Source organism: Apium graveolens, chromosome 3, assembly GCF_009905375.1.
Source record: "Apium graveolens cultivar Ventura chromosome 3, ASM990537v1, whole genome shotgun sequence".
NCBI lineage: Eukaryota > Viridiplantae > Streptophyta > Magnoliopsida > Apiales > Apiaceae > Apium > Apium graveolens.
In genome coordinates, this window is record NC_133649.1 from 238,012 (window position 1) to 254,894 (window position 16,883).

The following is a 16,883-nucleotide window of genomic DNA, read 5'->3' on the forward strand; positions in this document are numbered from 1 at the left end:
TCGCAAATAATCATACAAATGAAAATATGATCATGAAGAAATTTACCATTAATAAGGGTCGCTCGCTCCTTAAAAATATATGAGTTTCCACCAGAATAGTCTACAAAAAAAAGGTAATATATCCTAATAAAACTAAGCGGACTAAATCCCTATGGCTTATATAATGGTTAACTAGACACCTCAAGAGAGGTCCCCAAATTCTTCTATTCTCTTTTCGAATAAGGTTTCTCAAGCTCTAGTCTAAATATTCTACTTGACTCATTAATTAATCAAGTCTAGATTCGACTCATAAATATTCAATTGAACTAAATAAAGTAAAAATGTTCATAAATTGCTCCCATCATAACATTCTATTAATTACAAAATCACACTATACGTATAAATAAACAATAGCAGTTATACCAATAGAACAATATCAAATCAAACACTAAATTCTTCGAGTACAACTAACAACGATAAATAGAGCAATAAATCCATGTCGAATGAACATACTCAAGCGCAACAAAACAACACAGTAAGATCGCAGTCAATAAAACAAACAACGTACATGTATATGATGATCGCATTCAATTAATTAAATCGCAATAAAATGAAGAATTACCTGGAAACTACACATGGACGGGGTGAGCACTTTCTTCATTGTTTCTCCAAGTAATTTCAGAAATTCAAATAAAAATGAAGAATTAAATTAAATAAAAAAACATAAATTATACTCAGAAAAGATTGTATAAGTGAATAGAAATTCGAAATTGACACCTTATACTCGATTTCACCTCCAAAACCATGGTTCGATGTTTGGTGAACCTGATAACCTTATAACCTTATAACCTGTTAGAAGTACAAAATGTTACAAGTACAAAATACAAATTAAGATAACAATATAACTTACTTAGGGTTGACAAAATGTCTTCGTCTTGTTAAAGTACAGGCATATCTCTTACAACATAAAGTATTATTTATATTCATAATAAATGTAAATATATAAAAAAATATATTAGAATAATCAAATTTTAACCGGGTTTTTAATCGGGTCAGGCCGAGTACGTCAATATACATATAATTCTGAAATTATTACTTTATATTTTAGTTGGGCCCTTGATAACTTTCTAATTTTTTTTATCTGATACTCTTAGCGAGAATATTACTTTACGACCGTGCCCCAAATTACGATTAACAAAATTTATACCTAAATAAGGTTATAAGTTTATCCGATAATACTTAATACAGGTTTAAGTGTAGATATAACAAAAAGATTGCGGTTTACATGATCAGCCTGTACAAATACTCATGCTGGCCGGTGAGCATTTTTTCTGTTAATTAGCTGCATGTCATAACTAAAAAGCTTTAAAATCAATTACAGAAATACCAATTCACATTTCTAAATCCATCAACTCATCTCTCCGTGAAATTACAACATTCCTATGGTTTATGTTGTTTCAGCAAACACCAAACAAAATATGTTTTCATCACCTACATCTTTCCGAAATATTGCATGCAAATCAAAAAATGTTGTAGGTAACTAATAATATCCATGACAAAGATCTATGGTGGACAATTATTGTTGAAGTTAATAGTAACCAATAATTAAAATAACTTCTCTCTCGCATGAGAGTCGGCCGCCCTAATTTCACCTAACCATATCCGCCCTACCTTCTTTTTCACCCTTTCTACCTATCTCTATCTCCATATTTATCTTCATCCCCTACTTTTATTCACTTTTTCCTTAATAAAATCGAGATTTGTTTTACAAAACTCGAAAAATCCATTACAGTTATTCACTTTAATTTTCAGATATACTAAGGTAAAAGCTTGGATTTTATAATAAAATTCAGTTTTTGCATTCAAAATCTCTGGTCTAACAACATATTACAATTTGGTGTTATTCTGAGATTTTTGAAGACAACAGTCATTTAAGCCCAATATTGATGCGTAAAGTCTAAATTGGATTGAGTGCCCCACTCCCACTCCCGCGGCCCAAGCCCACTCATTGTCTACTTCAATATTTGTTCCATATGACTATATCACATATATTTTTCAAGTATGTTTTGAAATTTCAAGTCATATTTTTTTTGACAAAAATGTTTAAAGGATTTTAAATCTGAGTAACAGTTCATGATTTAATAGTTATGAGATTTTTCTATATTTATATAGTTTTAATACAACGTTGATTTTGTGGAGTTCGAACTTCGGCGCCCGAAATATGGGTTTATTTCTAATTATCTACTTAAATATCTAAATTAATTATATCAACTATAAAATATTACATACAAGAGCACCCACGTGTAATTTACATGTCATTCTTATTATATAGGAGTTAAAAACTAACAGGACGGAACCGGAAATAAAATTTACGGGAGACCAACTAATATTTGAAGAAACCAAATTACATTATTTTATATTTTTTTTCAAAATTTAACACTAAAATTTTTGCGATCTTAAACAGTTGACAGATACCCCGAGACTCCCTCCAGTGCCCTCTAGTTCTCCCTCTGAAAACTAGGTCAAGCTTCTTGCAGTAACAAATTGCAGAAGATAAATAAGAATATTAACCAGGTCAAGCTCAATGCAATGAGTGACAGATAAGAATATCTACTTTTTATAGATATTGCATGTTATATTATTTAGAAAAAATCTGGTTAGTGCGTAATTTTGTATCACTTTAAAATTTTAGATAGACTCATAATATGGCGACCCTTTTTGATATAATTGGCGAAGGATGGGTTTTGGGATTGTCTGACACACATGTTAAAAAATTATTTTACGATATAATAATTAAACTGAAACAAATAAACATTATTATCTAAGTTTGAAAAAGAAAACATTACAATCTATAATGTTAACTAGAGAAATAACCTTTAGGTCAATCTCTAAGAATTCTAGCAGAATTATAATCTGATGACTGATGACTGGTTTGGAATCACGCATCAACCATATTCACGTCTTCAACTATATTTCCTTCCATTGCGACGTTGAAGCATTCCCCACAAAAAACCGTGCTTGTACTTGTACCACTTTGTAGTTAAAAATAAAAAATCATTATAATCAAGCACATGCTATAATTATGCTATAATTAGGTGCTGTGTACATGATTCAATACTTCATCAAATGAATTTTTACTTTTTATTACGTTCAATATACTTCTGTTCATTTCATATGCATATACATAAGCAATTTGGACAACATATCTCATGGATAATCACCTTTTTCATTAAGACGGACCACAGGGCTCTTAAGTTTTTGGTTGAGCAGAATGTGAGAAATTGGTTGCAGCATAAATGGATAAGAAATTGGAGTACAATTTTAACAATCTTTACAGAAAAGTTCAAGAATAAACTGTTGCTGATGCAAATAGTCTTTCTCTCTCTCTCTCTACATCAGAAAAACAGAAAACTACATGTCAAAGGCATGTCACTGAATTTAATAGTGTTGTCATAGATTTAGTATTTTTATAGCAGAGAATGACAAATTATAGCATTTAGAAAAGAATTCGCACAAATATTTAGCCAGAGGAATATTTGGTTGGCATATCAATTACAGAAATACCAATTCACATTTCTAAATCCATAAACTCTTCTCTCTCTGAAATTACAACATTTCTATGGTCTATGTTGTTTCAGCAAACACCAAACAAAATATGTTTTCATCAACTACATCTTTCCGAAATATTGCATGCAAATCAAAAAATGTTGTTGGTAACTAATAATATCCATGACAAAGATCTATGTTGGACAATTATTGTTGAAGTTAATAGTAACCAATAATTAAAATAACTTCTCTCTCTCGCATGAGAGTCGGCCGCCCTAATTTCACCTAACCCTATCCGCCCTACCTTCTTTTTCACCCTTTCTACCTATCTCTATCTCCATATTTATCTTCATCCCCTACTTTTATTCACTTTTTCTTTAATAAAATCGAGATTTGTTTTACAAAACTCGAAAAATTCATTACAGTTACACTTTAATTTTCAGATATACTAAGGTAAGAGCTTGGATTTTATAATAAAATTCAGTTCTTGCATTCAAAATCTCTGGTCTAACAACATATTATAATTTGGTGTTATTCTGAGATTTTTGAAGACAATAGTCATTTAAGCCCAATATTGATGCCTAAAGTCTAAATTGGATTCAGTGCCCCACTCCCGCGGCCCAAGCCCACTCATTGTCTACTTCAATATTTGTTCCATATGACTATATCACATATATTTTTCAAGTATGTTTTGAAATTTCAAGTCATATTTTTTTTGACAAAAATGTTTAAAGGATTTTAAATATGAGTAACAGTTCATGATTTAATAGTTATGAGATTTTTCTAAATTTATATAGTTTTAATACAACGTTGATTTTGTGGAGTTCGAACTTTGGCGCCCGAAATATGGGTTTATTTCTAATTATCTACTTAAATATCTAAATTAATTATATCAACTATAAAATATTACATACAGGAGCACCCACGTGTAATTTACATGTCATTCTTATTATATAGGAGTTAAAAACTAACGGGACGGAACCAGAAATAAAATTTTCGGGGGACCGACTAATATTTGAAGAAACCAAATTACATTATTTTATATTTTTTTTCAAAATTTAACACTAAAATTTCTGCGAACTTAAACAGTTGACAGATACCGAGACTCCCTCCAGTGCCCTCTAGTTCTCCCTCTCAAAACTAGGTCAAGCTTCTTGCACTAACAAATTGCAGAAGATAAATAAGAATATTAACCAGGTCAAGCTCAATGCAATGAGTGACAGATAAGAATATCTACTTTTTATCGATATTGCATGTTAGTTAATTATTTAGAAAAAATCTGGTTAGTGCGTAATTTCGTATCACACTTTAAAATTTTAGATAGACTCGTAATATGGCGACCCTTTTTGATATAATTGGCGAAGGATGGGTTTTGGGATTGTCTGACACACATGTTAAAAAATTATTTTACGATATAATAATTAAACTGAAACAAATAAACATTATTATCTAAGTTTGAAAAAGAAAACATTACAATCTATAATGTTAACTAGAGAAATAACCTTTAGGTCAATCTCTAAGAATTCTAGCAGAATTATAATCTGATGACTGCTTTGAAATCACGCATCAACCATATTCACGTTTCATCAATATTCACGTCTTCAACTATATTTCCTTCCATTGCGACGTTGAAGCATTCCCCACAAAAAACCGTGCTTGTACTTGTACCACTCTGTAATTAAAAAGAAAAAATCATTATAATCAAGCACATGCTATAATTAGGTGCTGTATACATGATCCAATACTTCATCAAATGAATTTTTACTTTATCTTCCCAGATGATGTTTGAAGCGGCCGTGCAACTACAACCAATATGACAATACAAGTAATACTATACGCATAGCAAAATGAAAGATGACCTTGCACCCTTTTATTACGTTCAATATACTTCTGTTCATTTCATATGCATATACATAGGCAATTGGGACAGCATATCTCATGGATAATCACTTCTTTCATTAAGCCGGACCACTGGGCCCTTAAGTTTTTGGCTGAGCAGAAAGTGAGAAAGTGGTTGCAGCATAAATGGATAACAAATTGATAAAGTACAATTATACAAATCTTTACAGAAAAGTTCAAGAATATACTGTGCGCAACAGAAGGCCTTGGATTCCTGTTTTAAAGAATAGTTTTGAAGGAGGGGTTAAAGACAGAAAAGCTAGAGTAGTATAGCAAGGGTGTTGTAATCTATTACTGTAAGTAGAGGTTTAGTATAAAAAGATCATCAATATTTTAATTACATTCATGTTTGAACTATTATTCAGAAAATAGAAGTTATTATTCCACCAGCGTCTCTCTCTCTCTCTCTAACTGAATCCTATCAGATTCTCTTGCATTTCAAGCTTAAAATTTCTATTCCTTAACTTGTTTTACTGTTCTAAGAAATCAAGCACACACAAAAACATCAGAAAAACAGAAAACTACATGTCAAAGCATAACACCAAATTTAATAGTGTCGTCATAGATTTAGTAATTTTATAGCATAAAATGACAAATTATAGCATTTAAAAAAGAACTCGCATAAATATTTAGCCAAAGGAATACTTGATTGGCATATAATAGAATTACTTCATCCAAGATGAAACTCGAGAAGTTTTAGTGGGAAAAGTTTCCTCAACTGTATGCACATCAAAATCAGCATACAAATTCTTCCGTTCAGTATCTCTAGTAAGCTTAAGACCTGAATAATAGACATCGACTCCAAATTACAATTAAGCTGAAATTAATAGAAGCACTTTATGGACTCAAATCATCATTTTAACAAATCACACCATGGAAAACTTTTGTCTGCTGTAAATTTATACGTTTTACATCTACGTTTTACAAATTCAAATTCCAACATTGTCAATTACTCTATGAATTAAAAGGTGTTTATTCAAATACCAAGTATAACAAGAAGAAGGAAATTCCTATTTAAATTATGGCGCTGTTAGTTTATTTTTACATTAAACAAATACTATCAGTCCATATTCGACAAGAAAGTTTATTCTAAAAATACTGTACGGCCATCATCAGGGAATAGAGTAGCGTCTAGATCTGGTACAGGAAGTTACGAAAAAGGTACACAAACCAATCAGAGAAGCACATTAATTTAGTGAACATTGTTAAAAAGAGCCTGTACACATTTAATATTTCGTTGTTGTCTACAACAGAAGACTGGATGGTTAAAATTAAGACCCTGATTACAAGCTAGCAAGGCATTATATTTGTGACCTCATTTATTCACTAAAGTTAATTCCTTCAACAGTTGTGAAAAGGTAAGACTATATATCTAAAGATCATATGCCAATCAGGAATCTGAACAATCGCCTAAGAAGTATTCAATTGGGAATATGAACAATTACCGCAGAGGAACGGAAGGAATACCAAGTATTTATCTACTATATATGCAAAAAGATAATAAATAGGGTCTTTGAAAAAGATGAAGAGACTAAAGTAATTATCTGCACCTTTTGCTTTCTGCACCCATGTACTATTTTGGGCATTACCGCATCTAGTAGGTTGCAGCTGCTCTAAAATAATTGGATGGATATTAAAGAAGAATCCACAGTAATAATATTTTGAGGCTTCATCTGAGCCAATCACGGTCAGATGCTATGGATTTAGATGGCCTACAACAGCTTCCTCAAGCAATTGCAGAAAACCAGGGCAATATGGTTGCACTGATGACATCAGTAATATGTTGGGTAGTATTTCAATTCTGGTGGATTATATTTGTTGCTGTATATATTTTGTTGAGATTGTTTGACGAATTGATTAAAAGAAAGGTCGGAAAATGCTACAAATGCGGACTGAGTTGGCTCATGATCAGGGAGAACCATATTCAAAACTCAATTTTTTTGAGAAGCATCTACAAGAGAGGCGGTGTTACTTATACCAATTTACAGCAACCTGAGCAGCATGTCTTAAGGGATGAAAAGAGTTCACAGCATTCAAGTGATGGAGAGCGCCTTATACAGGAGGCAGAACTCGAACAATTAGAGAGTGATACCGACAGGTTGAGGACTGAAATTATGAATATCCAAAAGGAACAGGAGAATGCAGATAATTATCTGTTATCTGTTAAAGAGAGGCTGAGAAGGACTGAACAGAAACAACAGCAGATGTTCATTAGCATGGCCAAAGCATTTCAGAACCCCTTATTTAGCGAGATTCTTATGCAGCAGCTCAGGCCGAAAGAAGCACTGGAGACTGCTGGAACTTCAAAGAAACAAAAGCTGATTGCTCCACAGTGCAACAAAGGTCCAGCGGAGGCATCCTATTATCCTATATATGCAAAAAGATATAAATAGGGTCTTTGAAAAAGATGAAGAGACTAAAGTAATTATCTGCACCTTTTGCTTTCTGCACCCATGTACTATTCTGGGCATTACCGCATCTAGTAGGTTGCAGGTGCAGCTGCTCTAAATAATTGGATGGACATTAAAGAAGAATCCACAGTAATAATATTTTGAGGCTTCATCTGAGCAAATCACGGTCAGATGCTATGGATTTAGATGGCCTGCAACAGCTTCCTCAAACAATTGCTGAAAACCAGGGCACTTGTTAAGAAAATTATAAGAATAAGTTTATAACAAGATCAATAATATTAATCTAAAGGAACTTATTACTAGACCTTCTCATGTAAAAGTAATGCACATGAATGATTACTGAACATGAAAATATGCAAGATATAAAATGATGGTCAACATGTCTGCTGCTTAATCCTCTTTGTTGCTTCTAGTTTATGTTTGCACTAGCCAAAAAGATAACTAATAATAAACATGCAGATTTGTTTTAAAGAAACAAAGTCGTAGCCAGTGTCTTACTTACCGAAGCATGTTGCAGACGTGCATTCTCTTCTTTTATCACGTGCAGTTCCGCTTCCAGATCACGAGTATAAGGCTAGCCAATTAGAATACATGAAAACAAACTTTAGAAACAGACTTGGTGAGGCCCTCTCAAAGACCACGGTTTTAATCTACCGTATTTACATAGTCATGCCTATTTTTTGTGAATATTTCTTCATAAATAGAAATTAAAACAAATTTATTTATTCTGCAACCACTTAACAATGCATCTTCCATATTAATCCTTTACGATATAATCATTTCACTGTAAATGAACCGTAAATGTTGCCCTAGGATAAAGTTAAGTATTAACAATAAATTTTCAAATTATAAGGGTTTGAGGCTGGAAATTTCGGATCGGGGTCCATTTAAATAGAAAAAACAACCACAAAAATGAACGTGAACGTATCCATTCTAGATTTCTTCTTCATACACTTTACACACACACACAATTACACAAAACTAGATCAACTTGTTGTATTTAAAAGATGGAGAATTACCTGGAAACTGTACGGGGACGGGGACGAGATTCGTGGAGCACTTTCTTCATTGTTTCTACAAGTAATTCAGAAATTCGAATAAAAATGAAGAATTAAACTAAAAAAAACATAAATTATACTCATAAAAGATTGTACAAGTGAATTGAGTCTTGAAATTGACACCTTATAATTAATAAAAAGGGGCGATTGAGAGATTGAATATGATGAGACAGCTTCGTGTACAAAAAGAAATCAATCGGCTGCAACTCGATTTCACCTCCAAAACCATGATTACATGAAATTGATTACAATAAGTGGGTGCTATTCCCTAACCCTAAGCCGTATTATATAGGCCGAGCAAGTGCCATTTCCTTATTTTTGAAGCCCAGTAAGCAAAACATAGGCTTGGTAAATTAGGTGGTCAACCAGCTCCTATTCAAAGCCCAAATCCAACTTTTAGTAAATCAAGTGACCCAAGTCCACTGCCATTTCCTTCTTCATGGGCTTGGTAAATCAAGTGACCCACTCCGACTAAACGTGTTTAAAATTTAAAATTTAAAAATTAAATATTAATAAGATTAAAAATAAAAATATTACTTATTATTAAAATACATTACATAATTAAAAAATAAAATATTACAAGAACATGACAATTTAAAATATTACATCTGAAACAAATCTATCTATTATATATCTGAAACAAATAAAATATTACTTATACTCCATGAAATGGTGAGCAGTGAGCCCAACAATTGCTTGCAGGAAACATAAAAACATTTTCAAACTTGAGTTGAAACTGTACGGGGACGGGGACGAGATTCGTGGAGCACTTTCTTCATTGTTTCTGCAAGTAATTCATAAATTCAAATAAAAATGAAGAATTAAATAATAAAAACATGAATTATACTCATAGAAGATTGTAAAAGTGAATAGAGTCTCGAAATTGACACCTTATATTTAATAAAAAGGGGCGATTGAGAGATTGAATATGATGAGACAGCTTCGTGTACAAAAAGAAATCAATCGGCTGCAACTCGATTTCACCTCCAAAACCATGATTACATGAAATTGATTACAATAAACGGGTGCTAATCCCTAACCCTAAGCCGTATTATATAGGCCGAGCAAGTGCCATTTCCTTATTTTTGAAGCCCAGTAAGCAAAACATAGGCTTGGTAAATTAGGTGGTCAACCAGCTCCTATTCAAAGCCCAAGTCCAACTTTTAGTAAATCAAGTGACCCAAGTCCACTGCCATTTCCTTCTTCATGGGCTTGGTAAATCAAGTGACCCACTCCGATTAAACGTGTTTAAAATTTAAAATTTAAAAATTAAATATTAACCATTAATACTCATTCATTATTTAATCATAAATACATTAATTAATATCCAAACATTATTTGTTTTAATCATTAATACTCATTCATTATTATATAATTAATACAGATTCATTCATGTAATTTTTATTACCTCAATTAAAATATCATTAATATGCAAGTCATTAAAAATAATTTCTTCATAAAATTTACATACTCTATTAAAAAATTAGTATAAAAAATTTAAATGATAACCATTGCATAAGAATTCATATAATACATAAGTTATCACATCATTAACTTATTAATATCGATTAGTTGTTGCATACTTAATATATATATATATTTATAACTAATTATTATAGAGATATATGCATGGATCATATAATACCTAAGTTATGACTTACTAATATAGATTAATAATTGCATACTTAATATATACATATTCATTTATAACTAATTATTATAGAAATACATGCACGCATGTATACTTACATACATCCAAACATATGTACGTATGTACGTATATATGTACATATGTACTTATTCTTTTTATTTGCTCCGAAAATTAAAAACCCTCATCTTCAAATGAAATTTCCCTTAAATTTCCCTTTTAGTTAATGATTCAAATTTTTTTGTCTACAAAAATTGTCCTTATTTTTAACGTAAGTTAAATTCTAAAAACGAGAATACATACATTATTAATTATCAAATTAATAATATAAATAAGTGAATTTTAAATATAAAGTAAAATTAAATATTAATATTAATAGTAATAATTTTAAATTTCATTAAAAAGAAAAAATATTTCATTTTAATAGCAGGTTTATAAAACATATATATTAAAAATTCTAATAATAATAATAATTATTATTTATATTATATTAATAATAATTATAATAATAATAATAATAATATTATTATAACAAAATAAATAATATTAATACATGAGAAACTTGAGTACAAAATCATGTTATTTATAAAAAGTGGTAGTACATTTAAATTATAATAAATTTTATTTGTACAAAATATTATTGTTCGTCATTAATTTTAATGATATTATCACAGCCTACCAGTGACCTTTAATAACACAGTTGACTGACATATACCATATTTATCACATTAACACTAATATTTAGATCTATTATAAACATTTGCGAATTAAATATTACAAACAAATGAACTAGATAAACTTATATATTAAATATGATTATGTGGATCAGAACCATTGATACCTCTAACTGAATATATATTTATATCTAACCATGTCATACTTTAAGTATTATATTTTTGTATTTACACAAAAATAAATAAATTATGGGCTTTCATATATATATATATATATATATATATATATATATATATATATACATACATATATATATATATATAAATACACATATATATATATGTATATATAATATATACACACACATATATATATGTATATGTATGTGTGAATTTATGTAAAAAAAACCTTTAACTTATGGTCTTCATAATTCATAAAATATATGATAATGTTGGTTTATATTGGTATTTTACTGCGTCATTATGGCATGAACGGATAATATTAACTAAAATAAATAATCTTGGTAAAGTTTACATATTAAAATACAACCCGAAAGCGCCTAGTATGCCGTGAGATGTGGATTTATTAATATTTTTTGAGAGAGGGGAAAGAGTTACTAAGGTCGGAAATTAAAATTGAAGAATACTAAAATTCAAATAACAATTATAAAATAAAATCTTATGTAAACAAACAACTATATTATGTAAAATTACTAAAATTTCTAAAAAAAATTCATGGATCGTCATTAACAGTAAAAAACAAGAAATGTCACTACAAGTCTCTACGTTAATTGTAGATAAACACTATTGCACCAATGTCATCAAAATAAAAATCTACTCATATACAAAAATAAATCCATCATCATTAGGAGGGGGGACAACATGAAATATTATCAACAAGAATAACTAAAATAATATCGATTCGCCCAATATAGAGCATGTCCGTGCATTGCACGGGCTATAGAGCTAGTTAATCATTATTATGGAACATTGTGATATGCTCAACCAGATCGAATTGTAGTTGACAATGTTTCTGCCTGTCACAAAGTTGGATAGTCCTTCCGATATAAATTTCATTAGAGGCTAAAGATTCTTCGCCTAAGTTTGGAGGCGGTAAGCCATATGTTGCATCATCGTAAGATGGTAAAGCGCCAAAGGGAGTGGCGTATGTGTCTCTCTCATCCTCAACGATCATATTATGTAGTATAATACACGCTCTCATTATTTTAGCGAGATCTTCTTTATCCCAAATTTGTGTTGGATCATGTACAATTGCAAATTGAGATTGCAACACGCCAAATGTCATTTCTACGTTTTTTCGATGACCTTCTTGATATTTGGAGAACAATTTTCTCTTTTCACCCTGTGGGCGTGGAATTGTTTCACGAACGTAGCCCATTCAGGATAGATTCCATCTGTTAGATAGTACCCCATGTTATAGTTGTTACCATTAATATTATAATTTATCTCAGGAGCACGACCTTCTAGTACATCATCAAATATCGGTTATCGGTCTAACACATTCATGTCGTTATTAGAACCAGCAACTCCGAAAAATGCATGTCATATCCATAGGTCCGATGAGGCAACAACATTAAACAATATTGTTGGAACTCCTTTATGACCCCTCATGAACATCCCTTTCCATGCTTTAGGGCAATTTTTCCACTGCAAATGCATGTAGTCAATACTCCCCATCATTCCGGGAAAACCGCGAGCCTTTCCCATTTTTATGAGACGTTGTACATCATTTGAGTTTGGCTTTCGCAAATATTCACTCTCAAAAATTAAAATAATATTGGTAACAAATTTTTTCAAGCATTCAATTGCAGTGGACGTACCAATGCACACATAATCATCAACTGCATCCGTTCCAATTCCATATGCCAACATGCGTATGGCCGCCGTGAATTTTGTAAAGGTGATAGGCCCTTTCTTTCCAATGCATCAACCTTCTGCTAAAAATATGGATCAAAATTTGAAAGAGCATCCACAATTCGAAGGAACACGTGTCTTCCCATTCGAAACCGTCGTCGGAATGTATCTAGAGGGTATACTGGATTTTGAGCAAAATAATCTTTCTCTAATCGTTCATGACCCGCTTCACGGTCTTTGCATATCACTCGTTTAGTCGTGGTTGACGAGCCTTCTTCAATAAATTCTTTAGACATATCAGAGTTCTCATCCGTAGTATATATTTTGATTGCACTGTGAATGAAAAAAATGAGTTGCAGACTATCACAAAGAACAGACATGTTTTATAGGAGATAAAAATAATAAAAGAAAACGGCTAGTTCGAACTAAAAATAAACAAGAACTAAATTACAACGGCTAGTTCCAAATAGAAACAAACAAAAACTAACTTCCAAGAACTTATTACAAACAGAATCAAACGAACAATTAGTTTCCAACAACTAATTCCAAATAAAAATAAACAAGCAACTAGATTCCAATGGCTAGTTCCACCTGCGTCTTGATTTGACTTCCTCAATAATTTTGGCATAAATCTCTCGTTGAGCCTCTTTCATTATACTAGTATCAAGCGTAAGAAGTTGCATATCTGATTCATTCTCTTTCCTAGCCTCCTCTTTTTCTTAAGTTCATTGAACTCTGCCATTAGATCTAATCTCCTGCATAAACTAGCTTTTATTTCTTCATAATCTTTTTTTTAAGATCATTAAACTCTGCCTTTTTTTCCCCTCCCTCTTAGCTGCTTTTGTACCTTTAGGACGAACCGGTGATTCAACAACATTCTCATCTTTTGGTGTTTCATTCATCAATGATGAGTAGTTCCCAAAATCACTAAATTTAGTTCTCTTTGCACTTCCATTATTTGTCTCTTTAGGCTCTCTCCATTTAGGATGTCTCTTTAGATCATTCCAATGCTTGTCAAAATTAAACTTCTTATTGTATTTAGTTTTATGGAAACCATGAGCTGCCGCAATTATGTTGTCCAAATTTGTACCACTCCCCATTTTTGAGACAGCTTCCTCATAACATGTTCTATATTGCTAAGCCCCTTCATTTATTCGTTGCCACCTTTTTTTGATAGATATTACCCCTCTTTTGATAATACCGTGATTACTTTATTCACAATAGTTACAAATTTGATCCCAAAATTCACCTTTTTTATTCGCCCCGATCAAGGGATCAATCGACACATTCAACCATGCGCTAATTAAGAGTTTATCTTCAGGAGGTCATTTCACTTGTTAGGGGAATGACAAGGGTTTGGAAGGTGGTATTGGGTTAACGATATATGAAACTAATATCATATGACGTATGTTTAGTTGATTGCTATAATTGATATTGATAGTATATTAATATCATGTTTGGTTGATTGTTGCAATTTATATGAGTAATTTTAAATATTTTTAAGGTTATAATTTTAAATAATTTAAATAATAAAACATTTAATATTTTTTTTATATTTTTTAATTGCTAACTTAATTTTGTATTATAAAATTACACGTAGTATATAAATTATTATAATTATTATTTTAAATTTCTTATTGTGTGCTATTTTTCGGCTGTAAATATCATTTAATATTATTTTTTCAATAGTCATTTTTAAATTAATATTTATAAACTTAGGGGTGTATCCTTATTTAATAAATTTTTTAGGTTCAATAATTCACTTTGGATATTAGAAATATTTAAAAACTAGTTGCCCTCCTATCTCTCTCTTTCGCAAAATCTTAATTCTTATTTTTTCGATTGGTTAATGATAAACACTGTTTTGATAATTTTTCCTAATTTTTATTTACTTCAAATAAATCTATCTCTTCATTAAGAGTTTTAGTTCTATGTATAGGTTTTCTTAACTATATATTGTGTTTTGTTCTCTCTCATTGTGAGAGTTTAGTTTGTTTGTTTTGTTCTCTGGAATCGTACATCTACAAAATTTCGTATATTGGTTCATTGATAGGGGTCCTATCAGATTACGACTATTATTAATTGTTCGAATGCGTTTCGACACGTCAAATTTCTGTGTTCTCACAATTTCAACAGATTGTTGGATTGTCTTTATAAAATGATGTATATGTCAACTATGCGAGCGAGAAATATACAACAGTGAAAGATCCGATCAACGATCGTAGTTTTGTTCAAAAAGACTATGATTTGATTTATCTTGATACGTATTTATTCAGTTTTAATTATTATTATAATTTTTTTTGGATTTTAATTAATAAACTAATTGAATATCCAATTTTTTTTAATAAATGACAGCTAATTTAACAATCTTGAACATTTTTTTAACGTAGGTAACCGGCGGCCGCTACCCATCGGGTGCGCACTAGATAAACCTTACGGGCTCCTAAAGTTCAACAACTTCCATTTAGATTTTTGAAATATTAAAATAATAAATTAATAATTGGTACACTGATATAGAATTCAGGATTTTAGAAATCAAACTCCAATTAAAATTCTAATATCTAATTTAGCAGTTTTTAATTTTGTAGGGTTCAAAATGCCCCGTTAAAATTTTAAAAATATTAAAACTTAGTAAAATGCACAACAATCCAATTAGAAAAAATTGGGGAAAGCGTTACTTAAAGCGATCTAACTTAAGTAACGTTTAGCATAACAAAAAAAAATTAAAAATCTCAAACACAAGTTCATCTAGCGTCATGGACAAAAAAAGGAAAAAAATAGTATTAATAACAACCAACACGCTAAGCAATTTAGTGTTTTAGCTAAACATTACCATTTTCTGCGTTTCTACATACTATTTTGGGCTGTTTTTACATGCGTGCCATTTTAGACATTTTTCTACGCATGTACCATATAGGGCTAACAACAAATATACTTGGTGTTATTATTATCTTTACATTATGAGAAGCAATTTGTACTTTAGGAATGTGAAAGAAAACATTATACTTGAACAAGGTACATAATCTGACTGCAGGTTGGGTTTTTAAATCTTGTTAACTTTCTTGACTTTTAATTGTCAATAGGATTGTTGATTAGTGAGTTGAAGACTTTTACTTGGTCAGGTAAAACGCCGTTCAGGTAAGAATAAATTCTACGAACTTCAGCAGAATTGGAATTTGACGTAGGTTCAGAAGGAATATCGTCTATGTCAAAATCTCTACGAATCCGCAAAATAACATTTAGTTCAATCTCTAAGAATTCTAGCAGAATTAGAATTGATGACTGCTTTGGAATAATACATAAACCGGTCCCAAAAGTCCCCCGCCTAGTATGTCGACATCATCGTCAATATTCACGTCTTCAACTACCTTTCCTTCGATTGCACTTCTAAGCTTTCCATGACAACGTCGAAACATTCCCCACAAAAAATAGGGATTATACCACTCTGTAGTAAAAAAGAAAAGATCATTATAATCAAGCACATGCTATAATCAGGTGGTGTATATATGATCCAATACTTCATCAAATGAGTTTTCACTTTATCTTCCCTCATCACAGAGACCAACTAAAACTAATATGGCAATACAAGTAATACTATAACCAAGCGAAATGAAAGACGACCTTGCTCCCTTTTATTACGTTTAACATACTTGTGTTCATTTAATATGCATATACATATGCAGTTTGGACATATATCATGGATAAGCACTTTTTTCTTTAAGCCAGGCATTAATCCCTATTTAATTTATGGCGCTATTAGTTTAATTTCATATTAAACAAATACTCTCTAAGT

General features: G+C 30.9%; 2 protein-coding genes and 1 long non-coding RNA gene across 3 annotated transcripts; all 3 read right to left on the bottom strand.

Annotated features, from left to right (window-relative positions):
* Positions 1-2,906: 2,906 nt before the first annotated feature.
* LOC141711299 (uncharacterized) lies at positions 2,907-8,411 on the bottom strand. Its single transcript, XR_012571303.1, has 4 exons — positions 8,338-8,411; positions 7,860-8,051; positions 3,201-3,369; positions 2,907-3,011 (listed from the first exon to the last, which is right to left on the bottom strand). It is a non-coding gene; the product is annotated as an uncharacterized LOC141711299 (long non-coding RNA).
* A 3,774-nt stretch (positions 8,412-12,185) lies between these two features.
* Positions 12,186-12,614, bottom strand: LOC141711213 (uncharacterized). Its single transcript, XM_074513621.1, has one exon. The coding sequence runs from the start codon at positions 12,612-12,614 to the stop codon at positions 12,186-12,188; it is 429 nt and encodes a 142-aa protein (XP_074369722.1).
* Positions 12,615-12,778: 164 nt separating this feature from the next.
* LOC141711214 (uncharacterized) lies at positions 12,779-13,108 on the bottom strand. Its single transcript, XM_074513622.1, has one exon. It carries the CDS (start codon positions 13,106-13,108, stop codon positions 12,779-12,781), a length of 330 nt encoding a protein of 109 aa, XP_074369723.1.
* Positions 13,109-16,883: the final 3,775 nt, after the last annotated feature.